This window comes from Myripristis murdjan, chromosome 9 (assembly GCF_902150065.1).
Source record: "Myripristis murdjan chromosome 9, fMyrMur1.1, whole genome shotgun sequence".
In the NCBI taxonomy this organism is placed as follows: Eukaryota; Metazoa; Chordata; class Actinopteri; order Holocentriformes; family Holocentridae; genus Myripristis; species Myripristis murdjan.
This window is the reverse complement of record NC_043988.1, coordinates 33,341,089-33,359,239: the sequence shown is the minus strand read 5'-3', so window position 1 is coordinate 33,359,239 and position 18,151 is coordinate 33,341,089. Positions and strand designations below refer to the sequence as shown.

The window sequence follows — 18,151 nt, the reverse complement described above, 5'->3', positions numbered from 1 at the left end:
TTACTGAGGCTGTAGTTTGCAGAGGTCTTGCACTGGACTACATTATACTGAGAGGTGTTTCTATTTTTTTGTCCCTCCCTATTTATATACACATGAGGGGGGCAGAATAGTGGAAACACCTCCCAATAATATGCAGTCCAGTCCAACAGCAGGAAAGGAAACTTTATGGCACAACACTTTATGGATTGGATTAGATTAGATTATACAGGTGGAGCTGATAAAGTGGACACTGAGTGTATGATTGTATATTGGGCTAGAGACCCCTCTGCAAGGTGGTCTCCCTTGTGTGTGCATGCAGCTTGTGTGTGTGTGTGTGTGTGCATTTTTTGTGGACAAACACCAACAGGTGGCAGCATACACTTCAGGGACAGACAACAATAAGTGTGTCAGCAGAGAGAGAGAGAGAGAGAGAGAGAGAGAGAGACGACCCCCCTGCAGGAACAGGATGTGTCCAGACATGGAGTTTACAGTCATGTGACCCTCTCTGCTCCTCTTCTCTTATGTAATCCTCATCTGAGCCATGTGCTCCCCCCTGCAACCACTGACCTGATTCTGTTTATTGTGATCAATTACCAGCAGATGTTGGCTTGTTTCGCAGTTGTTGGGCAGAGGGAGAAAATAGGTGACTTTGGGTGATGTTGCACATGGTTAGACAATGAAACAAAAAAATGGAAGTGTGTGTAGACCTTGTGGTTTTGTCCTGCCTACACAAATGCCTTTGTTCACAAAGCCTGCAGTTCAGCCAGCACAGGCACAGAGGCAGCTGTCATGCCACTTCCTCATAGGCAGTGCGAGGTGAAAATCCCTTTGTTTTTCTCCCTGCTGCAGATGATCATTAAAATTAAGGCAGTGCAGTTTGCAGCGGGCTATTTCAGGTCAGTTTAACCACACTGAGGAAGTAGGGAGCCATAACGCACAACCTGGAAAAAAAAGGGCTTGAAAATTCCAGAAGCATGGCAAACAAATGCAACTGATAGATAGATAGATAGATAGATAGATAGATAGATACTTTATTCATCCCGCAGGAAATTCACAGTTTTTCAGCAGTATCCACAGATTACAGATTAAATAAAATAAAAAAAGATAATAAAAAAATAAAGAATAAGATCTAAGTACAACAGAATAAGATCTATAGTACAAGCCAGTGTGCAAAAAGCAATGTGCAACAAAAAGAAACAGAAAAAAACCGTGTGCATGGGTGTATAAAATGTGCATAGAGGTAGGTCAATGTGCAAATTTAGAAGAAATTTAGAAGAAACTGGATAGTGGCTGGATGCAATCATTTTTAAAAAAAGATAAATTAGACAATCAGCGTGGCAGAAACCACATGAATCCACTGCATGCTCCTGTTTGTTTGCATGCATTCTTTCGAGCCTGTTTTGTGTTCTTCCTCAACCAAACGGGCAGGGTTGCCAGATCTGTGAGACAAAAGCAGCCAAACAGCAACTCAAAACCAGCCCAAAACCCGCCCAAAAAAGGGCCCAAAAATCAGCCCAATACCAGAATTCAAAATATGCCCATAAAAATCCATATATGTTGCTTTTAAAGTCCAACAGCATTGCTATAATTGCAAAATGCACTATAATATCTATAAAATAACACCATAAACATTGAAGGCAATTTCCCGGAACAGTTCTTTCACCTATGTAATTTACAGTATATCAGAAAATATAATATGGGATACCTTACTTCAGCTGACAGGCACTGGGCGCGAGTGGTGCTGATGATGTGATTGGTCATGTGCTGAGTGGCCTCACACAGCACTGGCATATTATTTGTCTGTGGAGCAGGTGACACATGTGGATAGTTTATATGCTGATCTGGCCCGGAGTCAGTTTGACAGGATTTGGGTATAAAACATTGGTCATTCAAAATATGAATCTTTATTCATGTCTGCCCAAGCCCAACCCGCGGACAAACTTTGTTACCCGCGGCAACGCTTAAAAAGTAGCCCAATTTGGCGGAAAAAGCGCGGACTTGGCAACCCTGCAAACGGAGAGCAGTGGGAGCAAGGAGGAGGGGGCGGGCGCTCAGACTGTCACTCACAGCGCCCCATCACAGATGAGCATTGTCTTCTGTATACCAATCATAACAATACGAGGGGGCGGGGCCACGGCTAAGTTCGGTTGTCACTCTCATTGGGTAATAACAAACCACCCACTTACTTGATGCTGCCTGGGAGTCACGAGAGTTCCAAGTTTAACGGTAGCTTCGCGAAAATGACCCGGAGGAAGACACCCGGGGAGCGGAGCTGAGCCAACCGCCCGGAGGGGGGGTTCTAACACCTAACAGAGGGACGCTCTCCTGTTTGGATTTGACGCTTTTTTCTTTTTCTTTTTTTACTTTGTAGCCCACCTGCAGTTTTGGGTGGCTCGCAGTTGTCGGTTACTAGCTGTTGCTAAGCTCGTTTAGCCGCCGCGAGCTGAGCTAGCCTCGCGCGGGCTAACGCGGAGAAGCAGCCGGAGAGGAGTGAGCGAGTCGCGGGCTTGAAGGCGCTGTTTCCCCGGGGGGTGGGCGGCGGACTCCGAGGCGGATCTATCTCCGCGGTGTAAATAACGCCGGGCACCATTGTTATGCTCCTCCGCTGCCCACAACTCAGTCATTGTTGTTGAAGCGACTGTCGGCTGCGTGCTAGCTCCAGCTGTAGCCAGCTAGCGTGATGTGTCATCGGAGCTAACAAACTCATCTCGCCCCGTGATTTTTCTTTCTGTTTTTTATGATTATTTGAATCGATTTCACAGTCCTCTCGAGTCGGAGTGGATGCTGTCAGCCTCCCGCCGGTACGTGCTTTGAGGAGCCGGAGCCGATGACATTCTCCTCCCGCTGACTCCCAGTTCATGTCATGAGACCCCGGAGCAGAAAGTAGCTCCTCCAGAAGCAGCAGCCGCGGAGCATGCAGGAGAAGAAGAGAAGGGTTCAGAGAAGTAGATAGGGAGGGGGAGACACAGCTGTGAGAAAATCTGTGTTTTTTTCTATTTAAAATTTCGAGGATTGTATTTTTGTGGCCGCACCCGGGAAGCAAGAATGAAGAAGTTTTCCAGGATGCCGAAGTCGGAGAGCGGCGGGCTCGGAGGGGCGTCCGGCTCCAGCTCCGGCTCCGGGGTCAGCAGCTACTTCGGGAAAGTGTTTGCAGTCGGCCGGTATCAAGTCACCGTGGAAGAGCTGATTGCAGAGGGTATGTATGTTAACAGTACAGTAATCTCTCTATGCACCATTATTCTCGGGACACACCCGCCCGTGTCCCCCTTTTTTTTTTTTTTGTAGAAAACAATTAACTCACATAGTCAGCAGCGAGGCAAGTGGTTCACTATCAGTTTTGTTCATTTTTTTTTATGGGTTAGTAATTGGCTTGCACTCCACAGTATGCCCTGGGTTTTCTGCTAAACATCTGCTTATTTCCCAAGGAGTTATCTGCAGAGTGATTGAAGTAGGCCACTCTTCTCTTTGATGGATGTAATGCTCGGGTCCTAAAGTGGGACACCAGGGATTTCGTATATTGCTCAATTTTTCAATCTGCAACTTTTCCCCGCATGCAACTGTAGCTCATATCCTGCTTCATATGCTCCTGCAGGAGAGTTTGCCCTCAGGATAGTAACCGTTTGTTCCTCTTATGTCAACAGCCTGCATGTAAATATGTAGACATTGTAGTAGTCACACTTCTTAACTGCATGCTTGCTGAGCTACTGCTGCACTTGCCTCTGTTTCCATAAGTAAATATTTGCGAAAATAAAGTTTTTTTCCCCCCTCTCTCTTTCCAGCTGCCAGATGTTACAAGAAATAGTCTTGTAGTGAGGGACAATGGAGTTTTGTTACAGTCTACCAAGTTGGTTCTGTTGCATAACATTAAAACAGGACTGACAGCAGTGCATGCAGGCTAAAGGCATGGAGGTTGACTTCTATAAGGCCTTCCTCTGCAATACAGCTTCTAGCATTCTGACACCCTTATTGGATGCATTACAGATTTCTCACATGGTTTGGCAAAGCCTTGTGTATAGAAATTGTAGAAACGAGACCGGTGTTAATGCACAGTTGGACAGATAGTGTTGAAATGTAGAAGTGTGGAAATGACCCAGTGATCTTTGCAGTATCTGTCCACTTGAAGCTTCTTTGGAGATGCAGACTGCGAAGATTTCAGGTGGGAGGCGGGTGGCTGGAGGGAAATTTAGTTAATGTGCAAAATGGGCAGAACTGCACACTTAACTGCTGTCCAGAAATCAATAAAGCATAAGCTGAAGGGACATCTGTAATTAGATTTGTGTCAGTGGCACAGTAATGCTTGCCTGCTAATGTCATTATTGATAATGTCCTGTAATCATTCTCTGTAAGTGACTCTGAATATAGAGCGCTGGCTGAATGCTGAAAATGTTACACAACATTGTAAATGTACCGCAGTGTGAGACAAAGACATGTTTTTTGCCAAGCCAAAAAAAACAAAAAAAAAACAAGTCATGAGCATGTGTCATCATGTAATCATGTGAAGTGTCTGGTGCTGGTTTTGCCACTAACAGCACAAGGTTGCACTGTGACCTTTGCTCCTCACTTTGTCCCAAGGTAAATCCTGGTGCGTGTGGTGCCACAGGTAATCCTGAGCACTTGTATCTCGGCAATATTTAAACATTTCACAAGTTCATGCACAATGTCTGCTATAATCAGAAACAACAGATGTTTAAATAAAATGACAAAAGGACAGGAATCTTGTTTCTCATATAATCCAGATTAATTATGATGTTTAATAACCATCATCATAATATGAATTAACATAGCAGAGATTGACTTTTTAGATACAATTGTTCAACCCCAGCTGTTATCCCCTCTCTCCTTGTTAGCACTGTATGCGTCTCCACAACCTCTGCACTTACAGTTGGAAATCAACTATAATGCGAGCAGTTTTTGGTATATAGTGTCTTATTGTGCCATGATTGCATTCATTTTAAGCCTGAGTGTGGGTCCCATACGCTCCCTGTTAAGTTACATGAGACCGCTAACCACCAACCAAATGCTGGTGATGCTTTGCTGTGGTTTGGGGGTTTGTGGCATAACCGTTTTGGCAGGTAACCAGCCATCATTTGGGGGGTCCTACACTATTTTGAAGGCCTAGCTGGCTGTATACTAGTAAATTGTCAGGTTTTTTGGGACTTACTGGACAAATCAGGGATGGGAAATATATCTGTTATGTTGGTGTCAGGTGATTAGACAAGATATTTTCTGGGATTTTGGATTTTGCAATATGATTATGTCTTTTTCCGGTTTTAAAGGCTGCATCACAATAAAGATGTGCAATTTTACAGAACTAAATAGACTGTTGTAGCTGTTTCTGTTATTTGCCTCTACCTGCTTGGCCATCATATCCACATCACTAATGACTAGGGCTGCCCCCGAAAGTTGCTGAATTGAAATGAAAAATAGTTGAATCGTCGTATTAAAAGGCCGACTCTGGAAATTGTGAGTTGGGTACAGCTATACCACTGACTACTTATTTTTTGATGTGTAAATTTTGTGTAATCACCAATGATCATCCCTACAATATTGCTACAATAGCAATATCAAGGTAATAGATAAAAAATATTTCACAATATTTCATTTTGTCCACGTCAAACAGCGTTTCGCCAAAGTGTGCCAGAGGCCAGAAGCGAAGGGGCACACTGAGCATGTTTGGAAGAAATTTGTTTGAACTTGGAAGTATGACTCTTTTAGTTGAGAGATGCCCTTGCCTACAAATTGTGATCTCCAAATGTTTGTTTGGTATGGACAAAAATCTCAGTCAGAATCACATCAGTGTGATTTTGACTTTTTTTTTTCAGTGAAACTAAAAATATGACACAAAATGATCATTCCTACTAAAATTATGACTCATATTGCCATCTCAGTATGATTTTTTTTCTTTGTTTACCATATTGTTCAGCACTAGTTTGAAAGAAGTATCGTGCGTAGCTAGAGTTACAGGAACTGGTTTTGTTTTGACTCCGCCTGCTGCCAGAAAATCTCCAGCCTCACAGGGTGACAGGTTACCAAAACTACTTGTGAGTCTTGAAACTTTTATTACAAGCCATGACTCAGCTGTAATCGGCCAGTGGAAACCTAAACAAACAAATTAAAGAACAAAGTTAAACAGTGAACCTTTCCGCTGTGGTTCAGAGCAAACAAAATGAACGGTGTGATCACTTCCCTTAATTTCATGGCCGTCTTAAAAACCCTGTTGTCATTAATGAGGGGCAGCCAGGTGAGATCAGAGACGTTCATCAGCACAGCCTGGCTGTGACAGGCAGCGGGTCACTTGTGCGACTGCTGTCTGGGTACTCAATGAATCATGGGACGTTTACCAGAGGCACATCTCCCACTCCCTCTTTCAGCCATTAGTCAGCATCTCTGCCAGTTAAATGAAAAGCAGGAGATTCCCTGAAAGCAAAACACAGCAACTGTTTTCTGCTTTCAGGACACAACAGAGACAGATGAAAGCTTGTTTGACTCATCAGGTATCGCCGATCAAACGGCAGGGCAAGCACCACCTCGTTTTTTTGGTTTTTAAGATCCTGGCTTGAAACGTTGCATGTGATTTTTTTTGAAGTTGTCTTGACTCCTGTGCATGCTAGCTATTTTCTCTCCAGCGACATATCTTGCAGCATAGGACAGTTCATATGCTGAGCAGGAACTTAGTCATTTCCCTCCACTTCAGTCTAGCCTCTGTGGTTTCTCTTCAGCTCGTCTCAAAGAGGAACACATGACATGAAATGAGATGTAGGAACAGGATGCATCTGTGAGCGTGTCACCACTTGCTCTACTAATTCTCTTAGCCTGAAGGGTTCCTGAGCGGTACTAGAAGGATCTGGAAATATATTGCTAAAAAAATGAAATTTATAATCATGTCTTCAAAAGTTGAGTGACAACACAAAAGTCTGAACACTTTCGAGAAATGATGCTGTATTTGCTGTGCCATGCTGGATTGTGTTTTAGCACATTTACTACACAGCACGTATGTCGTAAAGCACTAGATTACACATTTACATTCCATGTTTCATTGTATCATACTTTGATTTTTGAACATTTTGTCTGTGATTGTTAAAATGCAAACACTCGGGACTAAAGTAAAGTAAGTAAGTTAACCTCACTGGATAACAAAACTGCTTGTGAGTCTTGTGACTGTTATTTAGAAGATCTAATTATAATTTTTAACTTTATAAACCCATGTTTTCAGCTGCAGCAGAGAAATATAAATGGACTGCATTTTTAAAGCACTTGTCTAGTATACTGACACTCAAATCGCTTTAGATCGATGCACTTTATTGACCCCAAATTGGGAGATTGTTGAAATTGGGGAATTCTTGTTCTTATAGTTCCAATACTCATGACTGGACTTTTTAGTTGTTGATTTACTGTCATCTCACATTTATTTGTTATTCTGAAGAACAGCATTCATTTATATAGTTAATGATAGCTAGTCAGATAATGGATGTGTTGAAATACTAAGCAAAAAACACCATCATGCAAGAGAATACGAGATTTTAAACTAGGAAAAAATAGGTAGTGAGAAATGACCCCTGTTGACTGTCGGACTGTCGGAGAAGTGTCTGGTTTATCTGTGCAGGTCACTTCTCCTGATTTTAAATTGGCATGTTTTTTTATTGTGTTCAAGGAGACTGACTTAACGTTTCCAAACCGATCAGTCGGTCTACTTGCTGATAAGCCTCTGAATATTTAACAGTCTTTCTCCCACATGTCTCGTTTCCAGGTAAGCTGGTGTTGTAACTCATTACGAAACTCTTGTTTATTTACTGGAGCTCTGCATTGCTCTCGTACCTGCATCTGAGCGTACAAGGCAGGCAGCTCATGTTTGCCTGTGTTGGCAACTTCTGTGGAAAATGTCACCACACTTTTTTATTTTTTCTAATTAACAGGAGGACCTCGGCTGACTGGTTTCACATCCTATGTTTGCACTTTTACAAGCACGTTAACAGCGAGGCTGTAATTCATTACTGCCTCAACTAATTAAGGGCACCTCCATCCTCTGAGCACCACTGGTTCACAACCTTTGAGCTGCAGAGAGGTTCCCTGTGTTTTGCATGTACTGTTTTTAACCCTCCTCACATACAGTACTTACAAAGCAGGCCTGATTAGGCTGCCCTCAGCTGTCCAGTCCTCTGGGTATTGTCTGTTGATTTTAGGTGATGCATGCCTGTCAGAAAACATTTTTTTTTTTTAAAAGAACATGCTGACTGCACACAATTTTTTGTTGTTTACTCGCCATCAGCAAAATCTTGAAGCATTTACGCTCAGGTTTGTAATTATGCTCTGCAAGTCTGAAGAGATGAGAGCAGGGGAAGATTTTCAAGCTTGGTGGCAGGGACTCCCTGTCAGGATGAGCCACAGATCATGTAAACAGGAGAAACGCAAACACTGTTGCTGTGCTCACAGCGAACACGTGGGTTTATTCACCTTGTCCCGAGCTGCCCATAAACTGTAGAGACGCCACGCCTTCTCCCAGCAGGCCTCTTTCACTCCTACATTACTACAAATTACAAGAGCGATGTTATCAGTGCAGATGAGATTACGGTTGATTTTTCTGTCCATCACGTGGCATGTTGGACTCATTTGAAGCAGATTTGAAAAGCTGTGTGTTGTAAATTTCCTCAACAGTGATCGCCTCATTACTGAGAATATAATAAGGCAAAGCATAACTCGAAAGCTAGGTAAATACAGTTATCATGTAGCCATTTTGGGTCCACAGTCAGCCTGAAATAAAGCCGACCCAGTGGATATACAATAGTTAAGATAAATTTGCCAGCAACAGGCTAAGCTTATCATCTGCAAACACCGAGTGCTATTGTGCCGCTTGCAGCTGGACGCATGGATCGGCAACATAAGAATGAAACTAGCAAAGGTTCTTGTTTGTTATTCTTTTGGATTTGGGGCGATATGTCAGTCATTACAATGCAAGTCAGAGCCCTCTTTGATAATGTTTTTTGTATGACCTATTTGATCCTCGCTCGCTGCCTGGAGAGCGTGGTGAGAACACATCCCATCGACATTATTAGCATACTGTACTGGTGATGAATAGGCGGATTGTACCCCTTTGTTGTCTTGTTCGAGCACCCTAGAAAGAATGCTGGTACGATGCAGCGCTTGGTCCCGTGATGGGGATTGCAGCCTTTGTGCGTGCTCATTGAGGCCTTCTGTATCTGCCTCTCTACACGACCATCCCTCCCTTCTTTTGTGTTGCTGCAAATGAATTATTTTCTCCCAATTCATTATCACCCGATCTGAGGAGGGCGTTTAGCCAAATGTGGGAGTGAACTGGGGTCATAGGGGGAGGCCGAACAGAAGGACATTGATTCGGGAGGCCAGTACTACAGTTCACTTCAGTGCATTTTCACTGACGATTATTTTTTGTGCTTTTTGATCAGTTAAATTCTGATGCCGATTAAGCAGTACATCATATTTAGCCGCGCAAGCATCATGTCAAAACAATTTTTGTCCCTTTTACTGCGCATAATCATACTTTATTGCTTCCACAATTAGTCAAGAGGAAATTGCTAAATTGTAATTCCTCGCATTTCTGGTTGAAACAGGGTGTTGGGGCAGGACATAGGGGGATTGTTTGAAATCTTTCAGAAGTTTGTGTCAAGAGGAAAACGTCCAACAATACATCACTGTACCGTGTTTCCTCTTGTGACACAGCTGGCACTGTTGGTACGCTGTGCAATGATTTGAGAGAGGGTTTGGCCCAAAACGGGCCAGAATTTTTTTTACTTGCTCTGTATGTGTACATGACATACGTGAAATAGTACTTAAAAAATGTTGTTTTCCAGGAAGTAAAAGTAATGTCATTTTAAACATAAATATGGGGGGAACAGCAAGTTGCACTCATTGTTAAGTAAGTGGATTGTAATGATATTGAGTTGTGTGAAAAAATCACGACATACGACATACTTAAAGTGCAAAAAATAATTGTTCCTTAATCATCAACAGTAATAAGCGCATTTCATAATTATCACGACATACTGAAAAAGTAATTGAGATTATTGTAGCTAATAAATTCAGGCCACTCTCGGGCACCTTGTCCATAAAGTCATGGTGTAACAACCTTTCCACGTCGGATGAGTTGCTCATTATGAAAGAAACTGATATTTTGTAGTACCGACCTTGAATGAGGACACATTTGTGACTGTACTCGGTGAGTGTCTGTGCCTGGTGACAAGCTCAACGTTGCCCTAATTTTACTTATTTCAAGCACACTTGGTCCCATATCCCTGTGTGCCAGAGGAGTAAGATGCCTGCACCTCACGAGATCATAGTTTGTAAAAACCCTAAATTTCACCACACTACATCATCACTACAGTAAATATACTGTGGGTGGTGAAATTTTCTACTCTGTTAGCTGCTTCACTTCATCTGGTAACCAACCATAAATTAGAGGTCTTGTTCCAGTCTAAAATTCAAGTTGGCTGGTAAATCAGTCGCCTGACTCAGGAAATTTGGTGTCAATAAGCCATTGTCGCTAGTGGGTAACAAACAAGCTGGTTTCCTGGCTGGCTTCCAGACTAGGCCAACATTTTCAGGGAGGCTAAATACAGGTTTGAAACAGGTCATGGGCTTATGTGAGCTCAGTGACTTAGGCATGAGCACACTTGATGAAATGACTAGCCAGAAAAGTGATGACTGAAAGCCTCACCCTCGGTGACTGAGGCTGTGGGCACCGTAAACAAGCCGGTGCCAGCGTGTCACTCTGACCGACACGAGATTAATGCAAGGTGAAAAGCATTTTTCATCTGTGGAAATGTATCATACATCTAACCTCGGTGATAAACGCTCTCTTCTCCTTGCGAAATAAAGAATATTATGGACAAACTAACCTTCTGCTCATAATTAATCATGTGAAATAATTCAACGAGGAGAGAAGTGCACATTAGAGTTTAGCTGCACTGCCTCGTTTTCAACAGCAACACCTGCTTTGATCTTTAAAACAAAGATTCCCCTCTTAATTCAGATTTAAGTAGTTCAGTCCTTTCCTTGTTTTGAAGCTGATAGTGACACAAGAAGTTGTTATATCATGGAATAGTAATGATCGTTTTTTTTTTACATCAGTTCTTTCACTGTGTCAGTATCACTCTGATAAATGATTTGCGCTCTCGGTAATGACTCTGTATCTCAGACTAATTAGAAATTTATAGGCCAAGGAATCCCTGTCTGGCTGGGAAGCTATACTCTCTCCCAAGTTAAAGACTTAACTGTGCCGAAAGGGAAAAATTGGCACATTTGTCTTGCTGGGTGGCACACAACACAACATATTTTATCGAACAATGGAAAGTCAATAGAATTACTGCTCAAGTGGAAGGAGTGAAATGAGACACCCGAGCGCCTCACAAGCAGCTTGCATACATGTAAACTATTGCATTTACCCCAAAATAGTAAACAGATTTTGATGATGATCTTGAAGAAGACAGACCAGTGCCATTTTAGTTTCCATCACAGTTGGAATAAATACCAGCCATCAGTCAGATGCTGGTAAATTTCACCTGTAGCAGGCAGGTTTATCCACTCTGTCACCCACCTTGGCAGGTAGGCACCATTTTCTATCTCTCACATATTTGATTGGTTGATACCGCAGGTGACAAATATATTGAGGCTAAGTCACTCTAGATTATTTTTTAAATTGACTCAGGTCCTCCTGATGAGTCAAGACCAGTTGGAGTCCAAAAAGACTTTTGAGATGTTTGCTTTGTAATCTCCAATCTGGTCTGGTTGGGCTCAATTAGCACATCCAGCTGACTAAGACTCACCGACACTGAAATCTGATTGTTACCCTGGCAACAGCCAATGGGAGTATAGCTCGAGGAAATCAAGTCCTTTTTACAAGTTTTACAGTTTTATTTGAAGAACTAAGGGCATAATCACACTGAGATTGTTTTTTCGGCACAAGTACATGCACACCAATTTTTTAAAAACGAAACATCACTTATCTGTGATCTTCAGAGTCCAAAATCTCACACTGCAAACATCGACCCGTGTTGATATTTTTTTTCCCCTCAGAGGCCGGTTGAAAATTCACCTACCAATCAGATTAGCTTTTTGGGTCGTGTGTCCCGAACTGGCATTCAAGATGGCTTTTGGATCTACCGTACGTCTCAGACAACTAGATGATAAAAGCCTAACTGCTACAAACAAGAAGTACCAAAAAACTGGCATGATGAATATCCGTTAGGAAAAGTCAAGGGCTTTCTAAATAGTGATTGTAATCTGACAAGTCAGCTAGAACCTGAGAAGGGAGAACAGTGTGGTTTCTTTTATTGCTTCAAAATCAGCTCTTGTTTCATTCTAGGAAATCAGCCAGTCCAAGTCAAGAGATGTGTCTAATGCAGTAAGATGTATTTATTTGTCTCTGTACTTAAATATGCAGTTACAACTTGGGTAAAAGGAAGTCTATTAAAAATGTATTGAGAATCTTGTCAGGTCACGTCAGAATACATTTGTAATGTAAACTAAGCGGTAGTTCCTGTGTCAAGGAGCATGAAACAGAAACGCTCATTCTGTCACTCTCTTGCTCGACTGACCTCTGTGTTACTGGTTACTGGGATTTAACCTCCAGAGGGTTAAATGCATACGGAGTTAGAGGGGATCAATCAATGCTTGGTTTCTTTGATCATCTTTCAGTCTCACGTCTCCATCTACATTTGTACCTTGTTCCTTGGGCCTTTCTGAACTTTTCATTGCGCCTTCCTGCAGTCTGGTGGATTTAGAAATGTGCTATATAAATCATGTAACTCAACTATCTTCACAGTGGGATCAGGCATGGAAAAAAACACTGTAATAGGTAGAACATAACAGAAAAAAAAACTTTATTAGCCAACAGCTGTTGAGTAAGAAGAGTTCCTATCGTGACTCACAACTTTCATCATAGCGTGTCATATGCTGTACTTTCATGCCAGCTGTGATTTTGTCAGATTAAGTGTCACATAGATTAAAAATAAGACAATCTCATCCCCCGTTTCCTTTGCTTTCTTTTGTTTGCTGGGATGCTGTTGTACCTGCGCTCCGCCTCTTTCATGACTGTAATGTGTCACCCTCACCCGTCCTTTCACTGCACAGCACCGCCGTCTCCTCTCTCGTTTCATCACAAAGCCTCCAAAGCACAGCCACTTGTGTCTGTCGGCTCAGTCATAACACTGTTGGGGTAAGATCTATGAGCACCAACTGCCAGAATCTTTCCAGCCCACTAAACCCGGGGCAGAAAACACGTACGCTCACTGCCACACCGCCTCATATTGCCTTTTATGGTCTCACTTCTTGGAAAGACTTCTTCATTGCACTTACATCTGGTCATCCAAGTGCTTTGCATCACACACCTGGGAGGGAGAGGAGGTTGGACTCATTCCAGTCAAGGCTGCTGTGAACAATGCATAGACCTAATTACAAGAGTAGAAATGCTGATCAAGGATAGGGGTGGGGGTGACGGTCTTGGTCGACAGCTTTTTGAGACAACCCACAAAACGACTGCAGCGCTGTTTGCAGTTCACACTTGCTGGCAGGAGTTACTAAACACACCAGAAATGAGATCTGTGGGAGGGGGTAGGCCAGTCAAGTTGGTGCTAGTTGAAACAAAGCGGGTGTGTAATCGCTCAAAGTACTTTTTTTTTGCTGTTATGGCTGTTAAGTAACTAATAGTTGCAAAAAGTCTCTTGCACAGTCTAACTTGCTATGATACTTTTATTTGTGACATTTCAGATGAAGGTCTACAACCAAAACATCGCAAGTAAATATATCATCGCAAATTAGACAGTGTGCGGGAGTCTTTTTTGCAAGTTTTGATCCACTTGTCCCTTTCCTTCACAGCTGTCTCATGGAAAAGGTGTGCAAAGTAGCTAATACTACCAGCTCTGCAGCTGCAGCATTTCCATTTTGTTGGATTTCTTTGCATCTCTATTCATTTAGCTTTCCTTAACAAATGTAGTTGCTGTGGGACGGGAGTGTTTTGCTACTTGACCCATGGCCTTTCCTTAAAACTCTATTATCAGTGGTCATAGGGTTAGATTGATATTATCCCTTAATTATAGATGGGTTATCATCCAGGTATCTCCACTGCCAGTATGATGGAAATTCCTCTCTAACCACAGCTGCATTAAACAGTCTCTAAGATTTTCTTTGCACATTTTTATTCATTAATTTAATTGCTGAGTAATGCTTTTCATAAATGAGTTTTCCATTTAATGGGCAGAAATGTAGCCCAAAGTTTTCCCGACCAAGTACAGGTGTGGTGGGACACTCCACATTAAAAAGCTGCTAACCCTACAAGAATGTTGTTAGTTTGGGTTGCAGTGGAGAGTTGGAGTGTCCTGTGATGGTTTACACGCAATCCACCTGGACAAGAATAAGCGCAGAATGTTTGCAATTGGTTTGGAAAGAAAAATAACAGCCTTACTTATATTAATTAAGGGCACACAATGTAAACTGCTGGCAGCTTCAGTCCAAAAAATAATAGTATCGCATATCAAATACCTGTTTTAGTTGAGTCCAGGTCACCAAACGGGGCAGGAACAAATGTTTTGTTGTATTTTTTGGCTAATGGATTGTACATGCAAACCCTTATCTGCCCCTCTCACTGTTTTACCACCAAACTGAGTGTTCAGAACAGACCTCCCACATAATGGTTGGTTACCTGTCAAAGTGGCTGGTAAAGTTGACATTCCCAGCTGTAGCCAGTATGACCCAGTGTTTGGCTGATGGTTATTGTCTACTCTGATTATTGTCATTTATTTCTTTGTAGATGCTGGTACCCAGTCAGCCCAGTGAAATGCACAGAGGTTGTTCACACAGCCCCTCTCATGCTCCAACTTCATGGCAATGCTAAGCAGATACACAAGGCACTCGGCAGCTGAAAGTGACCCCTCCATTGTGTGGGAAACAGTGTGGTGCTGAATGCAGAGCAGACGTATCTATAGCTCAACATTTTGATCAGGAGATAAGAGAGCCACTGAGCATATACTGCATGCGCATTGCGTGTGAGGCAGGGCTGCATGGCTGCTGCAGGGTTTGTGCATCATGTGTTCACACAGCGAGCGTTACCTGCTGCTGTGAACCCCGCTGGAATTTCAATATAAAGCCGTAGTGAAGCTTTGATTAACATTTCAGTAAGTACGCAGGAAGTGTTTAAGGTCAAATTTAAGGATAATATCGGATCATAGTTGACGGTTTAAAGTTTTGGCACCAGAGGATTAATTTATCTAGATTTAGAGTAAAAGACTACCTGAAAATGTTGAAAGGAGGTAGTCTAAGACAATTTGAAAGTTTGGTGCAGCAGAATTTAATAGTAAAGCATGATTTAAAAACTCATTAATCCCTGTTGGTGCAACTCAGCCTTAGAGTGTAAATTTCAGGAGTTTTTAAAGGGCAGCGGCTTCCATTACCACTTGACCTACTGCAGTTAAGTACATCCTGAGCCACTCATGCAGTACAACTGACCAGCAAATGTTTGGCAGTGCTTGCAAGAGATACTGAACTCTCAGCGGTCAAGGTGTAACATCTTTGCCCTCTTAAAGTGATAACAACGATTGAAATGCAATCCCTGCACCATTAAACAGATTTTGACCAAATCATGCTCCCAGGTGTGGGGACATTAATCAAACTCAAGATTTTTTTTTGTTTGTTTGTTGTTTTTTTTGTTCCGTGTCACTCTGGATGCACCCCTGGATTCATTTTTAGTCCAGTGTGCTTGCAGCATCTCACTATCTCCTTTGTATTTGGCAAGGTGCCAGGCTCACCTCTAAAGGTTTAAAAATATCTGACCTGCAACAGCCCCCTTTATCTCCTTGTTTTGGCCATGCTTGACTTGGTCGCCTAAGCAGCACAGTGTTTGTAGCATTTCCAGTTTGGTTAGGCCAACCTGATGATGGAGAGAGGAATGCTGCTAGACTACAGCTACTATCTTTTAAACAGAGTATGTTTCATACCAAAACCTGCTGTAAATTTGCATGTGCCCTCAGCTGTATTTTGCTTTTTTGTGATAAAAATTTTCCAGTATTTTTTGTAAAGAAAGCATTTGATCAGTGTCTTACAAGTTGCCTATTTTCAAATGAAATCTCTCCCCCTCAATCAGATGACCAAGGTTTTCTACCATGAAAGGTCCAGGAAAGATGACAAGTTGGTGCGTTTTCTGTCAGGGAAAAGCTCACCAAGTGCAGAATCTCTCAGCCGTTCACCAAAAGCAAACCCAGAATCTATTTTCAGCCTGGCAACCTTTGCCACTGATTCATCTTTTGTATCGCTGTAGTGTAACTTTGGAAAGCTGTAGAAAAACTGATTTTAAGCAGTGTTTTAACAGGTAGTTGCTAGCCTAAAATGGGGCACAGTGTTTACAAATGGATATGTCTGTCGGCACCTTAGGAGCAGGGTAAAAGTCAGTGTGGCTGGGGTTGATGTTACTGTGTTATGAGTGTGAATGCAAAGAAATAAGGCGAACGAGGCAGCCTTAGCTTCAGACTGATCTTCAGCATGAAATTGACCTAATCTCTTGCTCCTACAAATCCAAGTATTTTTGCAGCTACTGCTACTTGAGTTTGCAAGTTTATTGTAACTAGAGTTTCATAGTTACCAAATGACATGTTTAACTGCTTCATTCAAGACCCGAGGAACAGAAGTCCTGCCCACATTTGCCTGTTAAATACCAAATCTCAGAGGATTTGCTAAAGAGTGTGGGATCAAAAAGTCATAATTGGTAATTAGCAAGAGCAGCTGGCACAGCATCACAAACTGGCAATGACTGAGCTGATTGAAGGTCCATTCCCTAAGTTAAAACTGAATGCCTGTTATTGTGCATGAGCAATGCAGCAGTGTAGCAAAATAGCATGCTTTTTTTGTTGTTGTTGTTGTTGATAGCCTTGCTCTTACTGGCTGTCTAATTATGGTGACACTTAGGATTCACAACCCAAAGTTCTTCACAAAGTGATCCTTAATGTTTTTTTCTTTTTGAAAGTTAGAGCCAGAAAATGAAACTCTCCAGGGCTGATTCATATGGAAATAACACTCACCAGAGGGGGAGGTTGAGAAGGAATGCTAAGAGGAGATTTGCAGGTGATAGAGGATGATGAAGGTGAAAAATAGCTTCTGCAGGGGGAAAACAGTATTTTAACTTGTATTTTTTTTTAAACCTTGATTTTCAAATCTTCATGACATAGAATAGAACAGGTTGAGTATTTAAAAATAAGAGGTTGGAGGTCCAGCCTAGCACCAGGTCAGCCACTTATTTCAGTTTTCTCTTAGGTGCATTGAAGATACAGGTCACTCACACTTTTTGTCGTGCAGTGCAGTGATACTGCGGGCAGGCCGGCTATGTGAGAACTTGAGGTAGTTACTCTATCTTCAAGCTTACGACTGTGGAGACATGTAGGGGAAGTGTTGTGGGGTTCATGTTGGGGAAGGTGGGCCTCCAGGAGGAAATACCTCAGCTTGTTCCAGACGATCTCCACAAGAAATGGTTCTCTCCCTCTTTTTAAAAGCAGGTTTTCAGCAGAGGGAGGCACTTTTAATTGAACTGTGCCCCCCCATTTTTATGCTTTTTAACAATCTAGGAGCATCATACTTGCTTGAATACGAAGCTATGGCTTGCAAGGAGAGAAGGACAGACATAAAGAGACAGAAAGTCATTGAGGGGTCTGTTATCAGAGATGACATCATATTTCAGAGGGGGGAACATCTGTGCCTGTTGCCTGAGCCGAATCCACAAACGTACCATCTCTGTTCTCTGAGTGTTACTAAATCCTCTAATCCTCCCTCATTGAGACACTGCTCTACCCCGTCTTCTGAAGTTTTTTTTTTTTCATCTCTATCACAAGGCATACCCAGTATCTGTTTCGCAAAGGCTGTCAAGTTTCTCTTTCAAGCCTCCTTCCACAGACTGTCATGTGGGCTATCTGTGACTGTCCCAGTTAGTCAGGCTTTGCTGTGATGTCAGGGTCTTCGGTGCTGGATGCAGGGCAGGGGAAAATTCTCCAGTAATTACAGGCCTCCCTCAGAACCAGGCTGTAACGTCAGCTCCCCCTCCTTTCTGCATGGCTTGACGGATCGGGGGTTTTCCTCCCAACTGCCACCAACAACTGGCTGTGTCATCACGGTGATATGCTTCCACCCCCCGTCGAGCAGGGCAAGATGTACAATCCAACACTTG

The 18,151-nt window shown here is 42.5% G+C and overlaps 1 protein-coding gene across 1 annotated transcript in view; it reads left to right on the top strand.

The window, feature by feature from the left end:
* Positions 1–2,170: 2,170 nt before the first annotated feature.
* The window catches only part of bmp2k (BMP2 inducible kinase), a 60,278-nt gene continuing 44,297 nt past the window's right edge, over positions 2,171–18,151 (top strand). The window contains exon 1 of the mRNA XM_030060370.1: positions 2,171–3,175. Coding sequence (XP_029916230.1) covers positions 3,025–3,175 — 151 coding nt within the window. The 5' untranslated portion in view covers positions 2,171–3,024. The remainder of the gene's footprint in view (positions 3,176–18,151) is intronic.